This window comes from Ooceraea biroi, chromosome 8 (genome assembly GCF_003672135.1).
Source record: "Ooceraea biroi isolate clonal line C1 chromosome 8, Obir_v5.4, whole genome shotgun sequence".
NCBI classification, from domain to species: Eukaryota; Metazoa; Arthropoda; class Insecta; order Hymenoptera; family Formicidae; genus Ooceraea; species Ooceraea biroi.
Window position 1 is genome coordinate 12,787,116 of NC_039513.1, and position 18,044 is coordinate 12,805,159.

General features: G+C 45.5%; 2 protein-coding genes across 2 annotated transcripts in view; one reads left to right on the forward strand and one right to left on the reverse strand.

Annotated features, from left to right (window-relative positions):
* Positions 1-11,100, reverse strand: part of LOC105276377 (neurogenic locus Notch protein) — a 237,979-nt gene extending 226,879 nt beyond the window's left edge. The window contains exon 1 of the mRNA XM_026971668.1: positions 10,619-11,100. Coding sequence (XP_026827469.1) covers positions 10,619-10,706 — 88 coding nt within the window. The 5' untranslated portion in view covers positions 10,707-11,100. The remainder of the gene's footprint in view (positions 1-10,618) is intronic.
* Positions 11,101-14,418: 3,318 nt separating this feature from the next.
* Positions 14,419-18,044, forward strand: LOC105275058. Its single transcript, XM_020030284.2, has 5 exons — positions 14,419-14,650; positions 17,230-17,351; positions 17,426-17,578; positions 17,654-17,755; positions 17,827-18,044. Exons 1-5 carry the CDS (start codon positions 14,557-14,559, stop codon positions 18,031-18,033), a joined length of 678 nt encoding a protein of 225 aa, XP_019885843.1. The 5' UTR covers positions 14,419-14,556; the 3' UTR covers positions 18,034-18,044.

An 18,044-nucleotide genomic window follows, 5' to 3' on the forward strand; every position in this document is an offset into this window, starting at 1 on the left:
TTCAATTATATTCACTTTTTTAATCATTTTTTTCTTCTGAAAATTAGCTACGTCTTGCGAATGACGTGAAATTATAATAAACGCGCACGTTATTAATAATTTGATAGTGCTTTGCCAGCGTTACTAAAACTTATGATTACCAAGCAAGCGGTTGCCGCAGAATTTGCGTATGGACTTCCGGCTTGTCCGCCGTTCATCATTTCGATCCTCCTCGGCGATCCGCGTTCGCACGATGATGAAAAGAAACCGATGAAAGAGTTGAGTAGCCCGTTCCCGATTCTCATGATCTTCTTTAAAATCGCGCAAGCACACATAATCAACCGTAATCGTGCGGCTTTTGTGATATACGAAACGGAGGTGGAAAGACACAGGAAAGCCTGAAATCCTGGGAATCGCACGGGGACTCGTGCCGTTTGGCGGCAGGGCGTGGGAGACCGTCGACCAGCTGCCGCTGCTTGGTCGACGTTGCTTGGTTCAAGGACCATTACACAATGGGACTGTACGCGCGAGAGCGCGGCTAGGATACGAGAAGTCACGTTTTCGTAGAGAGTACGTACGTATATACGTAAGTACGTAGAATCGAGAGAGCTACAACGAAGAGCTACCAGAGAAATGAGGAAAGAAGAATATCCACAGAGCGAGAGGGAAAGGAACCCCTCACGTTTTCCGGGATATCGAGCTGCGACTTCAACCGCGTTCGCATCGACTTCGGGACGCGACTTTACTGCCTAGCTAGGAAATCAACTTGCGATGGAATTGCCGCATGCCGAGCTCGCCCTCTTCTTCTCTGCGACACGATGTACGGCGGAATCGACCGTTTCCATCGAGGACCTTTGCATCGCGGAGTTACGTCCCGATCAAATCACGGAGTTGCGGAAACTGAATGATCCATTAGTACGCGAGATATCGCACGCGACTCGAGATCTCCACGATTGCGCAACTGTACCTCCTTAGCGAGATTGCTAATTAATGCAAGAAGCGCCGCGAAAGCACCGTTTGACTTCGCGAATGCGCCAACGGTCGCGCCTCCGCCGTTTTCGTCGTAAATTTCGATCTGCTAGCTTAACGTTAATTCAGGCGGTGTGTATGTGTGTACATGTGTGTGCGGCGACTTCAAGAAATCAAACTACCGGGCGACACCGAGACATCCAATTAAAGTAGAGCCGAGCAATCAGCGCGGAAGCGCAAAGGGTGCGTTATCGTTCCCTTAGATCGCCGGCGTGCAGTTTATGGGAGCGGAGGTGGTTGATAAGTCGCCGCACACCAGAGGCTGATGGCCACACGGCGGTTGAAGACAAGGAGAAGTATCCTGCACTCTGCGGACATTCGCAGAGTGCAACCGCGCAGTCGCGGCGATGGGACTCGGCGGTGTTTCTCACTTGGGACTTTCTTACGAAAGGAAAATTTCTTAACGCGGGATCCTTTCTCATTACGCGCGTGAAATACCGAGGAAAAACTCGCTACGGTGTGATACCGAGGAAACCTGATGTAACTTCCGGATGATGTCCGCGCCCACTCTCGCAACGCAATTTTCGAAAGACAGCGGCGTTCGCAAAGTGGAACAGTTCGTTTATACACGGAGGGTTGAAGATAAAAGACAACGAGCAAAGAAAATTCATCAAATTGCTCTCAAGGTGTTGAAAGGATCTCTAAATAATTCGTCAGCTCTTGTATCGACTCCTGACGAATTGTAAATGCAATTTTAACGAACGATTTCCTAGATAAAATTCTCAGCGAAAAAAAAGGTTAACAGATCTTTGAAGCAGGATGCTCTTTTAATCAACCAGATAATGGCGTAATTTTCCGTTGATTGATTCCGGTGCTGTGCTTCTCGATCCAACAAGACGCACCCAGCAAATAATTGATATTAGATGTACCAGAGCGATTAATTAACGACGCGTGCAGTCGAAGCGCGTTTAATGGAATGTTAGCCTCGTAAGTACGGGTTTCGATTGTTCCGTCGCGCGAGCATGTAATATGAACCAACAAGCCGTGTCTGCCAAGGGGGGGGCCCCCTTGGCTTTTCAGACACACTCGTACACAATGCAGGCTTCGCTGACCGCGTGAAAAATTAATCAAGGCATCGTTCCACCACGCTGATTGCAAAAGGCTCGTTGCAGCTACGCGCGCTCGTTATCGGTCACCGCGGAAATTAACAGAGCTAATTTAGCGATCGCTCGCGTCGCCATCAGCGCATAAAAATACGCGTCCGTTCATTTTGCATTTAATTGCCGGCGAGACCGAGCGCTTTTGCTACCGATTCCTCACGATCGCCGATAGAAACGTCGACCGGCCGTAACGCGATGATAATAACTGCAGAGGCAAACGTACGACCGTCTTTAAATCAGTCGCTCGATTTTAACGACTAATTACGAAAAAAAAACTGTACGGCACGGCAGTAAAAGTCCACCTGGACGATGCACCAAGCCGAGACTCGCCGAGCATATTTCAATCGTGTCGTTAATGTTGCATGCTGACGCTGAGAGGCAGCGCGCGTGATTCCGAAGGTGCAGACGCGTTTTTACGAGAAGTATCTGTAGCATCTTCATAAATCACGACGCTCTCATCTTGGCGCATCTTCGCTTCGAAAGATGTCAAGGCTGTACCCTACGCTTCCAACGAACGACAGTCGCGGTCGATAATTCGTGAGTGCGAATGTCGCGGATTCGACTGGGAAACGCTTCGGACACGGCGACGGTTTCCCATGAGAGTTTCGCGCGTTTGGAGAGGAGTGTTATTAGTCAGTCGGCGATTAGCCGTGTGTGCAAAGCGTTCGCCACACCGTTGGCATGCTCATTGCCATTTATCAGACGAAGGAGCGACCGCGGGTGCGCTCTTACGCTCTTACTGCCGACGCGGCAGTAAGAACGACACGGGATACTACGCTGCTGGTACGAAGCCGGGCATGATTAATAGATACGATCGCATTGACCTGGTGCGCGCGTAGAACGCGCTCTTGGGAAAAACCGCCGCCGCCGCCACCGACGCGGCTACGCGAACAAGGATCCTTGTCCGTGCTCTCGCGCCCGAGGAAGTAACCGCGTTACGCCGACATCGAGGTCCGGATTGCGTTAAACCGCTTCCATGTGCGCCGCGGAAAGCGCGCGCGGAAAAACGGCTTGGCTACACCCTCAGAAAGGATTTCTGATAACAAGACGAAAAGTATTCTTGACTAATTTAATCGTATTACGAGTATAAAAAATATGAAAATAAAACAATTTTTAATTTAAATCAGTAATTTCTATTTTTCTCTCTCGAATTAAATAAGATTGTCTTACTGTCTTGAGACAAGAGTAACATATACAAATTTATGCTTATATATTCTTGTATGTAGAATAATTTGATATTAGGCCACTTTATAGTAGGCTTTGTCGATGTCGACGCATCATTTTCTCACAGTCGCTCGTCGACTCGGCGCTTCTGCGTCCTTTATTCCGATAAAACGGCCAATATTTATGTGTTGCAATCGAAAATCGGGAAAGTGTTTCTGTTATTTACAATGAATAAGTGCAATACTCTACAAGAAATATTAGAAGATATGGAAATGTAAGTAAGTATACACAATATACTTACTTGAGAAATAAGATTCGAGATAAGACATTTCCATATCTTTTAATATTTCTTGTAGAGTATTGCACTTATTCATTGTAAATAACAGAAACACTTTCCCGATTTTCGATTGCAACACATAAATATTGGCCGTTTTGTGCAGATTCTACAAATTCTCTTAGCAGAATAGAATAAGATGTCTTTTAGATCTCACAATATTCTTAAATCAAGAATATTTTGAACTTGCTAGAAATTTGTATCTAAATCCTTCTGAGAAAATGAATGAGATAGCACCAAGATTATTTGAATCTAGATTTTCGAATTTTCTATTCAAGATTAAAATATGCTTCTTTTCAATAATAAATATGATTGTCGCTATAGCGATCTTATTTTATGATAGATTAAAGAGTAATAGCGTTAAGTCCAGAAATCTTTTCTGTGGGTGTACGCACGAAGCATCCGACTTTCGTCTCTTCCATGCTGGACCACACTGGTTTCGTGACGACGTGACGGAACATGAGGGATCTCCTACGTCCCGCGTGCAAAAACATTTGTCAGCGTGGGAGGATATCTCGAAACGACGCGAATCTGCATGCGGAGATAAGCCGGAGATGAACTTAATGGCGGAGATGTTTCGTCAAAGACTATTAAAGACACTATTGTTCTGGTTTTGTTTAATTTCTCGTGAAAGATGAAAAGATGAAACAATAAGCTGTGATCGTTTAGAAGTCCGACTAAGGTCAGTGTAAACGCTCGATGATCTCATCGAGGCTTGATTAAGCAAGATAATCGGAAAAAAGATTAAGTGGGATTAAAATTTCGGAGCGTCCGAATCCGATAATACCGAACATACCGAAGGCTACTATCGCCTTCGATAGCTCGAGAGCTCTACGACGGCATTACCGAGAACCAGCCAGCGATCGGAATCCTCCGGCCATTTACCAACGACGAAATAACAAAAAGCACGCCGGCGCGCGGAATCCACGTCGCTCGATCGAGAGAAACGGCGGATCCGGCTGCGAATCCCGCGGCTCCCGTTTCTTCGACAATGCCACGGAAGTTCAATCGACGTCACTGAGGTCCTGGCTCCTGTCGCCCGTCTGAAAATCTCTAAACAGGGGGACGCGCGCGAATCAACTGTTCCCTCTCGGAATCTGCATGCGCGCGCGCTCGCGAGGGATAGATCCTAAGCGCGATTCTCGTAAGGACTCGTCGGCGTCGCGCGCGTTGACTGACGGCACAATCCTCGATCCTTCGGCGATATCACCGAAGAACCACTCGGATCTTTCCGGGACGACGTAACTGGCAGCGAAAAAAGGACGTATGGATGGACGGAAGGACGAACGGATGGACGTGCGCGGTAGCGAGGATCCTTAATTATGCGGTTTTACGCGAGAAGAATCCATGCAAAAGAGAGAGAAACAGAAAGAGAGAGAGAGAGAGAGAGAGGGAGAAGAGAGGGCATGGAGACGAATGCAAATGCCGAGCTGGCTCTCGATAGGACAGCGACGCGAAGATCTTGCCCTTTTAGTTAGCAGATGCCGCGAGATACTCGGCCGTTTCCTATCCGCTTCGACGGAAAAGAACGATCGGATGGAAGAACGGAGAAACGTGAGGGCTCTGTTGGATTAGAAGATGCACGTAGGTTTCCGCGACCGCACGCTGAAGGGCCCTTAATCTCGAGCGGAGCAGAAGGAAAACGTTCGACTACCTGCGCTTTCAATAAAGCTGTCACGGTATAAATCCACGGTCTCGATTTGTAAAAACTATTGTGAAATATCCTTTTTAGAATAAAATGCTTAATCGATAGATATATACTTTTGTATCATTTCTGTTCCACCCTCAATTTCATGTAAAAGAATATTTCCGATTAATAGAGGATAAATTGAAAGGAATTGACGGAATTTTAAATTTCTCGCGAAAATTAGTGGTTAAATGTGCTTTTACGTGACTCAAGTTTCGCAATAATCTTTCGCAGTTTATGGCAAATGCCGCTTGGTTCCGTGTTACGTAACACGCGAGGTTCGATTGTTAGAAACATGTATATATGTAATATTATTTAATAATGACACTCTAAACTAACGCAGCAGCGTGCAACAGCTGACGCCGCAGCATCCACTGTACTTGGAAGCGAGATTAGCGAAATACCACTCGCAAGTCAATGGAAACGAAAGCGGGAGCGGCTTCGCACACTCGCACACGTCACATGCACGCATTTCGCGACGCGTGCGTGTGCGAGCCGTGCACGACCGGGGTGCACACACGTGTGCAGAGCCTGGGCTGGCTCGTGTGCCGGTCTGAACCGATGAAAGGGAACGAGAAACCGGTTGCAGGTCGATCGCACGACGACGACGACGGTTTCTAAGTCGCACGAAGGTTTCGAATGTCCCAGGAGTGGTATCGAGCCGATTTCCTCTCGCGCGTTACATCGCCGGTCTATAGTTAGCCCGTCGCGACATACGCGCAAAAAGAGGAGCACAGTCGAGCGTTTTAGAGTTTTTAATTGAGCCCACGCCTACTGGTTCGCGCGCGAAATCGACGCGAGCGACCGATTGCCGCAAGTTGCACGTACGAGCCACGCTAAAGTACGAGTCGACTCTAATTCAGCGAGTTTTCAATTAACGCGCGCGCGAGTCTGAAATGCAAATGGAATGACTTCTATTACGAAAGAGAACGAAGAATGCCCCCTCCTCAATTAACAACTGGCGTCTGCAGCGCGAGATTCATTATCCCTTGTCGTTCTTTTTTCCTATCTTCGAAGGAAAACCACTTGGAAATTTATGCGGAATATATATCCGCGATAACGCGCGTCGCGATTTACGGTATAATGTAAGAGCGATATCACGAGGACTAAAGTTTACGAATACCCGGTTTAATATTTATGCAACTTTCACGACACCGGAAGGCATCAAGAGCGGATGATATTCCGCGTGGCGGAATGCCCGTTTCAGGGAGCGCGTTAAAAGGAACGTATCGAGAAGGGTACCGCGGCTTTCACGATTGACAGATTGACATTCGCATTTCGCGTTCGCAGCATTCCAATCGCGAGGTATTTTTGATATCCGCGAAACGTAACCCCTGCACCGTCCGCGTCTGTCTGCTTCTCGCGTGGCGGGCTTCGAGCGAGCGAGCCGCGCGTCTCGCGTGTGAAAGCACGTTAAGTCCGGGCGGATCAGTTTCTAAGGAGAGAGAGAAGAGAAAGCCTGAGAACATAAGAGCGAGCGTCTAGAGTGCGCCATGCCGCCACCGCCATGCCGCATCCAGAGTACCGCGCGATATATAGCGGAGACGGGATCCTCGCCCGACTCCTTGGAGAGGCTGCTTGCTATCAAGCCGGTCGAATCGCGGAGTACTCTTGCGCCCGCGAGTGAACACCGGAGAGCGAATCTCGCTCGCTGGTGAACGTCGTTGGCTAATTTGCGGGGAAGAACACGCCGAGAAAATGTATTGGGTTGGCCAAAAAGTAATTGCGTTTTTTTCCAATAGATGGACATACATGTCTTGAAATGTAACTAACTTCATTCTAAACCGCAAATTCATTATGTAGGTTAACAACTCACAGTTCAAGCTTGTTTTACAAAAAGAAAGTACACGATTTCGTTAACAATTGTTTCTTTGCCGTCGATTTCAAAATGGAAAATCAAAAAGAACATTTTCCTCATATTTTCTTTTATTACTTCCGAAAAGGGAAAAACGCTGTGCAAGCTCGTAAAAAGTTATGTCATGTATATGGCGAAGATGCTTTAAAACTGCGGCAGTGTCAAAATTCGTTTACTAAATTTCGATCTGGAGATTTTAATGTGAAAGATGCACCACGCTCAGGAAGGCCAATCGAAATTGATGATGACAAAATAAAAGCACTGATCGATTCCAATCGGTGTTTAACGACCCGAGAGATTGCTGAGAATCTTAACATATCGAAATCGAGTGTTGAAAACCATTTAAAACGACTTGGATACATTAGTGAGCTCGATATTTGGGTACCACATGAGCTGAAAGAAATTCATCTCACTAAGCGTATTGACATCTGCGATTCTCTTTTGAAACGTGAGGAAAATGATCGATTTTTGAAACGTATGATAACAGGCGACGAAAAATGGATCGTCTACAACAACGTCAAACGAAAAAGATGGTGGAGCAAGCGTGATGAACCTGCTCAAGGCACTTGAAAAGCAGATATTCACCAAAGAAAGATTATGCTGTCAGTCTGGTGGGACTGTGTATTTTGAGCTGCTTGCAAGGAATCAAACCATTAATTCAGACGTATACTGTCGTCAACTGGATAAATTAAATTATTAAAATGATGCCATCAAACAGAAACGTCGAGAATTGGTGAATCGCAAAGGTGTTGTGTTTCACCATGATAACGCTAGACCACGTACAAGTTTGGTCACTCGTGAAAAATTGTTGCAGCTTGGATGGGATGTGTTACCATGATGTTACCACATCCACCATATTCGCCAGACCTGGCACCATCAGATTACCATTTGTTTCGTTCTTTGCAAAACGCCTTGAATGGTAAAACCTTGACTGCTGATGAGGATATCAAATCGTTGTTGGAATTGTTTTTTGCTGAAAAAGATAAGAACTTTTTTGAGCGCGGAATCATGAAGTTGCCTGAAAAATGGCAAAAGATAATCAAACAAAATGGACAATATATTGTTTAATAAAGTTTTTGTTTCCCATGAAAAATTCGCCTTTTATTTATATAAAAAAAACGCAATTACTTTTTGGCCAACCCAATAGCTTGCGAGTATTTGATTAGGAGGATTTGATTGCCATAAAATAAAATTGACAGTAAAATTGACGATTAGAGCGAATGCAAACCGTGAGCGGGGAAGTTTGTTTAAATAAACAAAGGTATATGGTAGCGGACAGCTGTTTTTAATTCTAGAGAGAGATAGAGAGAGGAAGAGAGAGATTTATTCTTGCGACACCGAAATGTTGCGCGGATTGCGAGACAATGCTGAGTAGCGATAACGCGCGAATGGATCGTAATTATTCTCCTTTGCATTTGCGGTCGGACCCTAGCGACTTTCCTTACTCGCCGTTTTACGCCGATATACCTACACGGCAGTGCTCATGCGAGCATTACGTCACGTGGAGTCGCGATTTATGTCCTGGCAAAAAGTCAAGCTAGAAATTTACCTAGCGAAGGGTCAGCGATTATCCGCGATTAATTCTCATCGCGGAGAACGTTCGGCGGAGAGAACTATTGAGTTCTCCAATTCTGATGTTCGAACATGAATCATTGAATTTGAGAAGGTGCACGTTAGTCGAGTGGTCTCGAGAGATTACACGATTTATTGATTTACACGCTATATTTTTCTGTACGCCATCGAGAATGATTAAAAGCTGTGAACGTCTTTTAGATCGTCATCAATTAAGTATAATGATCTCCTGCAATTGCTCCTAAACATTTCATTCATTCAGCGAGTTCATTCCGTTTGTGCGGCATTATGCGTTAATTTCGCGTCGCATCTTCGCGAATCTATTTGCGAATCTCGAGTTCCTCCACCTGGAGGAAGGTCACGTTCTCACAAATGTCGCCTCCGCGAAATTCCGCCAGATCATCGCGAGGTTCGCGAATCATCATCATCATAATAGAACTCTTTTCGGGTATAAGAAACGTGAGACTCTCGCGGGCAAATTAGTTCGAGTCTTTCAAGCCGACCGAAGTAATCACCTCCCCCGGTGATTATCTGTATAAGCTACTTTCCTCGCGAAACACGGTGGTAGACGCTTTGCGCGGGTTTGTAGGCCGCATTTACCTAATTTCCAGAGCGGACGTGTTATTATCGCGCCCCGAAATTGCATCACGACGTCCGGCTACGAGCGAATGCTCGCAATTATCAAAATCATACATTTCGTTCACTTTTGATTGACTGAAACTAATAAAGCACTCCAAGTCCCAAATTATCATTCAAGATTTTCATCAAGTCTTGATGAAAAAGATCATGACTGGGGGAAAACGAATTTCGCAAATCAATTGATGAAAGAAAAAAGTGTTATATGACATCAGATATAATTGTAGCACGTTTAGATCACTGTTGCTGAACGGAAAATCGCTCAATATCGTCTTTAATTTGCAAATAATAATTTGGTGATTTTGTTACTGATTTCCATTAAAGACAAATAGAAAATTGACACAATTAAAAAAATCAGAATAGAAATATAATCATTTTTTATAATATTATTCTCGATATGTATCAGCCTGTTCTCAAACGATTTTCCGACCAGCCCAGGTCACAAGCGTATTCATCCGACACGTTTCGCTCGGAAGAGGGTCAAAACAGGATGCGGTCCCCGCGGGAGCAGCCACGGGGCCCCCATTTCGTGCGCACGCTCGCGAGTGCCGAGGGAGCAGCGAAATGTCGAGTCGGAGCGTGTTAACGCGCAGAAGGAGGGATGGCTCGCTTCCTGGAAAGCGGGGCTGGGCACCTGTCCCTCAGGGCCTGCCAACTCGGACGCGGGGCCCGTGTCGCGGACCCCGTGCCACCACGCGGCGCCGCGCGACTGAGCACCGCTGCGCTCCTAAACACACCATCACGTGTGCATGGAAAACAAACTCTGCGACTACGCTGGCGAGCTATCAATCGTGAAAAGAAGGAAGCGCGTTTCCCGTGCCCTTCAAACGCGCCTCAATAAACACACGCCCTTGTTGAAGTGGACGGAAGAAATCGCGCCGATGACGTTTTCGCAGTTGCGCTCGCGGAACTGATCGACCCGATTGTCGGAATTTCGCGAATGCGACAACGTTCGTGGAATCCGCGCGCGGGATTCGCGGAAATCGAACGCGATCCGGCAATGGCGGCCGACATTTTCGGGACAGGCAATAGCGAACGCAGCGGATCTTCGATGTCGGAGTACCGAACGTAGGGGTGCCCAACAGCAGCTGGGCGATCTCGGGAACGACTCTCGAGGGTGATTACCGTGTCGCGATGCAGAGAGGGCGGAGGGTGCGCGGATTTGTCGCGCTCCGCGACCTGTTGCCTCCACGCGCGCGCGCGCGCGCGCGCTCGGTGCGGAGGGCGCGTAAATTGTACGTGTAATGTGCAGCTTCGCTTACCGAACGCCGCGGGAAGGCAGATCGACGCCAGGAGCGCGAGCACCAGCGGCCCGACCGCGTAATCCAATCTTCGCCTTGGCAGCAACATGGCGTCGTAGAAAATATCCTTCTTTATCCACACTCGTCAGGGAGACACACACTCATCGGGGGCGACGGGCACGGACGCACACACTTCGGGGAAACGGAGAGACGGGGCGTGATAAAACCGGACGCGCGCGCGCGAACGAACGAACGAACGAACGAACGATCGAACGATCGGACGGACGGACACTGACCGGCGCGCACACTCGTCCGGTATCGTCCGGGTACGTATACTGTGTAATCGCGCGCCGTCACTCGGCCGGGCGCATCGTACGCGACGCGTGTCGCGGCCGCGGATACCACCGGCAGCGGGTCCCAGTGTGCACACGCACGCGCGCGCAGTTGCGGGGGCGGAAAAAAGGCACACGGCAGAAGGCAGACGAGAGCACGACCGCGTCCGGAACACTTCTGGGCCCCCCTATTGTTCGCGTAACGCGCTGAAAGTAGTTCCGCGCTGCGCGCGCACCTGCCTCCGTGCGTCGTATCGCTGCGCGCCGCCGACGACCGCCGCGGCACCAATCGGCGCGCGAATACAGCAGAACGGCCGGCCGCAGCACGCCGCACGTGCGCGAGAGTTTGAGAGCGCGGCGTCAAGCGGTTTGAAAATGTCCGAGGGGATGATTTCGGGCTCGCGCGGCATTCGTGTCCTGGCCGAAGCTTTAATTCGTCTTTCCGCCCCGAAGTGCGAAATAAACTTATATTTACGTCAACGTGTAAAACGATCACTTTTTTTTATTATATTCAATTTCGTTTTGCCGAGAACGTTTAGCAACGAAGTGTGAAACGGCTCTTTAAATTTGCGCGTACTGCGCGCACGCGCGTCTTCAAGCTTCTCACGCAAGTTTGAAACTGATTCAAATTTTGACATTTGAATTGTGTTTTAAATAAGCAGCTAAATTCATGCTGGTGGTGCAAACTGAACAGGAGGAGATTTTCGATCATAAAACGGCTGACATTTATGTGCTATTGGGTTGGCCAAAAAGTAATTGCGTTTTTTTCCAATAGATGGACATACATGTCTTGAAATGTAACTAACTTCATTCTAAACCGCAAATTCATTATGTAGGTTAACAACTCACAGTTCAAGCTTGTTTTACAAAAAGAAAGTACACGATTTCGTTAACAATTGTTTCTTTGCCGTCGATTTCAAAATGGAAAATCAAAAAGAACATTTTCCTCATATTTTCTTTTATTACTTCCGAAAAGGGAAAAACGCTGTGCAAGCTCGTAAAAAGTTATGTCATGTATATGGCGAAGATGCTTTAAAACTGCGGCAGTGTCAAAATTCGTTTACTAAATTTCGATCTGGAGATTTTAATGTGAAAGATGCACCACGCTCAGGAAGGCCAATCGAAATTGATGATGACAAAATAAAGGTACTGATCGATTCCAATCGGCGTTTAACGACACGAGAGATTGCTGAGAATCTTAACATATCGAAATCGAGTGTTGAAAACCATTTAAAACGACTTGGATACATTAGTAAGCTCGATATTTCGGTACCACATGAGCTGAAAGAAATTCATCTCACTAAGCGTATTGACATCTGCGATTCTCTTTTGAAACGTGAGGAAAATGATCGATTTTTGAAACGTATGATAACAGGCGACGAAAAATGGATCGTCTACAACAACGTCAAACGAAAAAGATGGTGGAGCAAGCGTGATGAACCTGCTCAAGGCACTTGAAAAGCAGATATTCACCAAAGAAAGATTATGCTGTCAGTCTGGTGGGACTGTGTATTTTGAGCTGCTTGCAAGGAATCAAACCATTAATTCAGACGTATACTGTCGTCAACTGGATAAATTAAATTATTAAAATGATGCCATCAAACAGAAACGTCGAGAATTGGTGAATCGCAAAGGTGTTGTGTTTCACCATGATAACGCTAGACCACGTACAAGTTTGGTCACTCGTGAAAAATTGTTGCAGCTTGGATGGGATGTGTTACCATGATGTTACCACATCCACCATATTCGCCAGACCTGGCACCATCAGATTACCATTTGTTTCGTTCTTTGCAAAACGCCTTGAATGGTAAAACCTTGACTGCTGATGAGGATATCAAATCGTTGTTGGAATTGTTTTTTGCTGAAAAAGATAAGAACTTTTTTGAGCGCGGAATCATGAAGTTGCCTGAAAAATGGCAAAAGATAATCAAACAAAATGGACAATATATTGTTTAATAAAGTTTTTGTTTCCCATGAAAAATTCGCCTTTTATTTATATAAAAAAAACGCAATTACTTTTTGGCCAACCCAATAGAATTAAATTTGAATCGCTACAGGCGATTCATGTTACGTATCTCCCCTGGCGAATGGCCGATCGCTGAGCCGAAATAATTAATGTTGGCACTTTATTCAGGGATCCTTAACAGCGCGTCCTTTTATATCTCGCGTGGGAGATGTCTTTAATTAGTACCTGATATTTCTTCTTTCTACAACATTACTTTAATCGCGTGTGAACAATCAGCCCTAATTAGGCCGCGAGCATGAAAAACATTCGGAATTTTTTACGATTAGACGCTCCAGTCGCGCGCTAATCCTGAGAGAATGAGAATCTGGGAAACCGCGCGCGCACACACACAAATGGCGCAAAAAGAGAAAGAGAAATCCAGTTTTCTTAGATTCCCGTTCTTATTAATGCCATTTCTTCCGCGATAATCTCATTAAACCCGGACATCTCGGTTCCGGGGAGTTTTCTCAGATGGATTCCGTCATCAATCTCAACGCCGACAATAAGCGGGCATTTTCAATGACAAATCCACTTCTGGAGTAACTGCAGTTACTCCAGAAAAGCCAAGATGAGCAGCAATTTGGTGCCGGTTCGCGGATCTCGGGCGAGAATCGATTTGCGTGAACTCGCAATATTCGTCCGATATTATTAATAGTATTGGCGGATATCTCTACGGGACGGATATTGTGTGGCAGAAGGAGCAGCCGGCAATGGCGCCGGCCGCGGGGAGCCGCGGGTCGAGGAACCGAGGAGAGCGTAGCGCGCCTGATCATTAATTAACGCTCGAGCGCGCTTGATTGCGTGTAACGCGAAATTCATCGCGGTCTCCGCCGGGCTCAGCCTTAACGAATACAAATGCGGAATTATAATTCGGTGAACCCGGCCTCCCCGGATCGCTCCCAAGGAGAAAGGAAGAGAGAGAGAGAGAGGCCAGGGGCCGACTTTACGAATCGCTTCTAGCCCTTTGTGCCCGCAGCACGCGAGATGTACGCACGAAGCTGCGAACACGCGCTTCCCATTAGCCTTATTAATGGTGCCATTAACCCTATCATCGAACTGCAAACATCTGCGCCCGACGACGGCGACGGCGACGACGAAGACGATGACGATGTAGCGCGGCTACGCTACAATTGTCTCGCGGGGCGCGATATCGCGGCGGTTGCCTCCAATTTGTGAGATTCGAGAGGCCGAGGAAGCGAAATGCAGACTACTTATGCTAGTCTTGTCATTGAAGCGGAATGGATTAGATAGAGAGATTTTATTTCTTCCTTACGCATTTGTTTTAATTAAATCTTAATTAAATTCTCGAATTCAAATTTTTAATCTTACGCGTTCAGTTTTTGTAGAAATTTCGAGGAAAGCCGAATCATCGATCTTAATAACGCATGAAAAAGTAAATTCATTTACGTAGAAAAAAGAAGCTACTTTGATGGATATGAAAGACAGATTGATAGATCGTGTTGTCAGCAACTACGTGAATCATTCGCATTCATCATTCCTGAATCAATTCTCTTCCAGGCTGCAAACTCAGGTCGTCAAATCGAGTCGTCCGGACAACGGACGGCATTATTAGGTCGATACAAGGCGTTCCACGTGCACACCCTTTTCCCACTCGCGAAAACATGTCCCAGCCGTTGGTTCCGACCGTCACCGAGAACAAGCTGAACGAGCTCAATAAAAAGATCGTCGAGATCAAGAAGAAAATCCAGTTGTCAGGTAACGGCTGATCGCGCAAAACATCCTTCGCTAATTTATACCGTTCTTGACAAGCCCTCGTGAGTCAACGTCGTTCTCACTGCAACAAAGTTGCAGTCTCAGGTCTTATACAGGCTATCCCACTTGGCGGCACTATTTTTCAATAACAACTATTTCGATCAATCTGAAATCAATTTTTCAATAAAAATTCAAAGTAATTGCAGTCGTTGAGTAGATATTGAAAAGCAGATTTTTCAAGCAGCATTTCATAAAAGTCAACGGACGACAGAATCTTGTTAACTTAAAATAGATGTTTACATGTTATTAATACATTGTGAAAGAAATGTTGGCGAGTCAAGAAATCTGCCGTCAAAAAGAGGAAAATGCGTGATACAATGCGCTGCAAGTGAGACGTCGTGCATTTAATATTCAGATATTTGTTACGCCACGAGGGCGAGGCGTGCCAAAAGAGACGGCTCGTTGACATTTCAGAGACAGGATCGCGATCATTTATACAATGATAAATATGAACAAGTCCGACTGGAAGAACCAGTATTCGAGATTGCGCGGCGGCCTCTCCCGTACATAAAAATAGCGGCAAAAGAAGCGAAATAAAAAGGGGAGCGAGATCCGGTGGGGTGCGGTCGATTAGATGCATGGTGTAGGACAACATGCGGGAGGTTTGCATCTTCAATGCATAATTACTGGCGGAGGACGACCGCCACGCCGTTAATTGCAACGGAGAAGCTGGCAAAAAACATCTCGTGCGCGCAGTGATCATTCCAATTTCACGCGATATGTGAACGTAACGTAGAAAGCCTGGGAAATGGAGACACTCGTATCACGACACAGTTATGTCAATTATTATTCCTAAAAAGTCGGAACTTTATTCATCGCTGATCTTATCGTGATAATTATTTTCTGATTATTTCCTTAGTTTCACCGAATATCTCTCGATTAATCGAGCTTTCCAGTCGAATGCCAACCGATTAGCAAATATTTATGGCAATAACTTTCTACCATAAATGGATCTTATCTAGATCTCCTGTCTACACGGTAAAAAATAAAATGTTAATTTTAACATTTTTTGCATGTCCCAGAAAGTCCACTCTAAATTTTAAGTTAAAGTAACTCATTCGTCATATGTTACTTCTTGACAAACTAGAAATGTTAAGTAATTAACACAATACTTTACATTTATTTTTGTTATTGTAACTTTAAGTGTGATGTAAAAATAACATACAAAGTAATTGAAAACTACATGGAAGAGAAGTTACAATAACTCATCAGAAAAGTTGATAGAACATTTTCGTTCATACAATATGAACAAAAAAATTGATACATTTTAACATAATTCTTCAGTCACCTAACATATTTAACGTATATGACATGTTAATGTTTTAACACAAAAATATGTAAATTTTGACATATATTTCAATAAATTCTGAAGAATATAACACTTATTTTTGATAGAAACATTTAATTTTAGTAAATTTGATTATTTTATATGTCAAAGTTCATGATTATTTGAAGATTTACTTTAACTTCTTTTAGAATGTTAAACTGACTTTGTGACGTGTTGATTGTTTAAAATTATTGTGTTAAAAGCATTTCAAATAATATTCCATTTCTAAGAGACATACACAAAATATTAAGTTATGAAGGTAACAGTAATATAACATATAAAATTGTTATAAAAATAATAACATATCAGTTGTATGTTAATTTTACATTGAAGTAGTAATCAAAACATGGCAATACAAGAAAATTTTAACATATGGACGCACAATTTTTAACGGTGTAGACTTCTTGCAGCACGTATGTATCAGAAATCTCTGCCATAAATGGATGACCTTCTGCTCTAGACATCTTAGAGCATCTTTGTATTATTTTGCACCAAAAAAACCGGGTGAACAATAAGCAGTTTGTCGACGACTGATTCGGGCCGAACAAATCGGTTTGAAAAGATTCAATTAGAGAGTTCAAACACCTGGAATAGGTTGTTCCATCGACCTGGTCTCCAAAGTCTGATTGAAGTCGGCCGCTTCAATGTGTCTGCTTGCCTGCATTTTATCTACCGTACTTACGCACATGGCGACATCAGGACTCCAGGCAGTAACGAGCCAGTCGACCAGGTTTTACGATTCCTCGATGCTGAGACTCGCGCTCGCGTTTCCCGCGAGTGACAGAGGTCGAATTAACGTATCAGCCGGGTTCCTTTATCCGCCAGCTTACCCTACTTATCCGCCACGACTCGCCGTTTTCGCCGTTTTTCTCTCCCCAAAGTCGCCCAAGGAAACGATAGCAGCCTATCATTAGCGCCCCTGCTCTGCGATCGGTCGATTGTTTTTGCAGAAATTCTCGACGTCAGCTTAGGTTGTCGTGCTTCGGGATCTAGGTGAGAACGTGTGCAGATACACAGTGTATTCTTGGCATCGGTTGATCCGGCCAAGTACAATCACGATTCGTGCTCTGTCATAGCTTTGAATTATTATTACGACAAGTTTTCATTAACACTAATCACTTTGTAACTTTTCTATGTCGTTTATCAAAAGGATTTAAATAAAGTCATGGTATTCTATTTTTTCTTTTGTCTTTAGAGGGCCAAAGAAAGGCCAACTTCGAGGAGCATGACGCGAAGAAGCGCGAGAACGCTCAGAAAATCTCTGATCTCAAGAGGAAAGTCAAGGAACTCTACGTGAAATACGCAAAGGCGAAAAATGTAGCGTGGGGATCGCAAATAAAATCGGGTAAGCGAATCTACCAGCATGTACGGACCGACATTAAATCTTTCAGAATGAAGAGGCCACGGAACGCGCGGCGTTGCTCAGCCGCGACTCCACAGCTTGCGCGACGAAACGCAATCTGGAGGAGATTATAGTCACGGCAAGCGAGGACAATGTGCGTCTAAGGAAGAAACTAGACCTAATTAAATACGACAGAGAGAAGGTGGGTGGCTCGACGTTGTCCTCAGTCGTACCAAGTAAGTAGATGTTTAATTTATTAGCGCCTACTCTTTTTCAGCATGAACACACGTTGAACGTTTTACGAACGGAGAGCAAAGAGTTGACGCGTAGGCACGGACATTGCGTGTTCAAGAAGAAGTTGGACAACCCTATGAAGAAGGTAACCTGATGCAGATTCGCGAGCTGCCCGGCAAGTAACAATATTTTTCCAAGTGGCCGACGTTTGTGCAGAGGATCGAGAGCCTGGAGGTTCAACTGGAGCACATCCGAATGATGCAGATCAAGGCGAACATCTCGCGCATGAAGTACCGCTCGGTCTGCTCCGAGCTGAAGGAGAAATCGGTCCTTTACGCCTCGTCGCTGAAGGACCTGGAGGACGGCATAAGGCGACAGGAGAGCGAGATCAAGCGCTTACAGGCAAGATCGCGAGCAGAGTAACGGCTGATGAC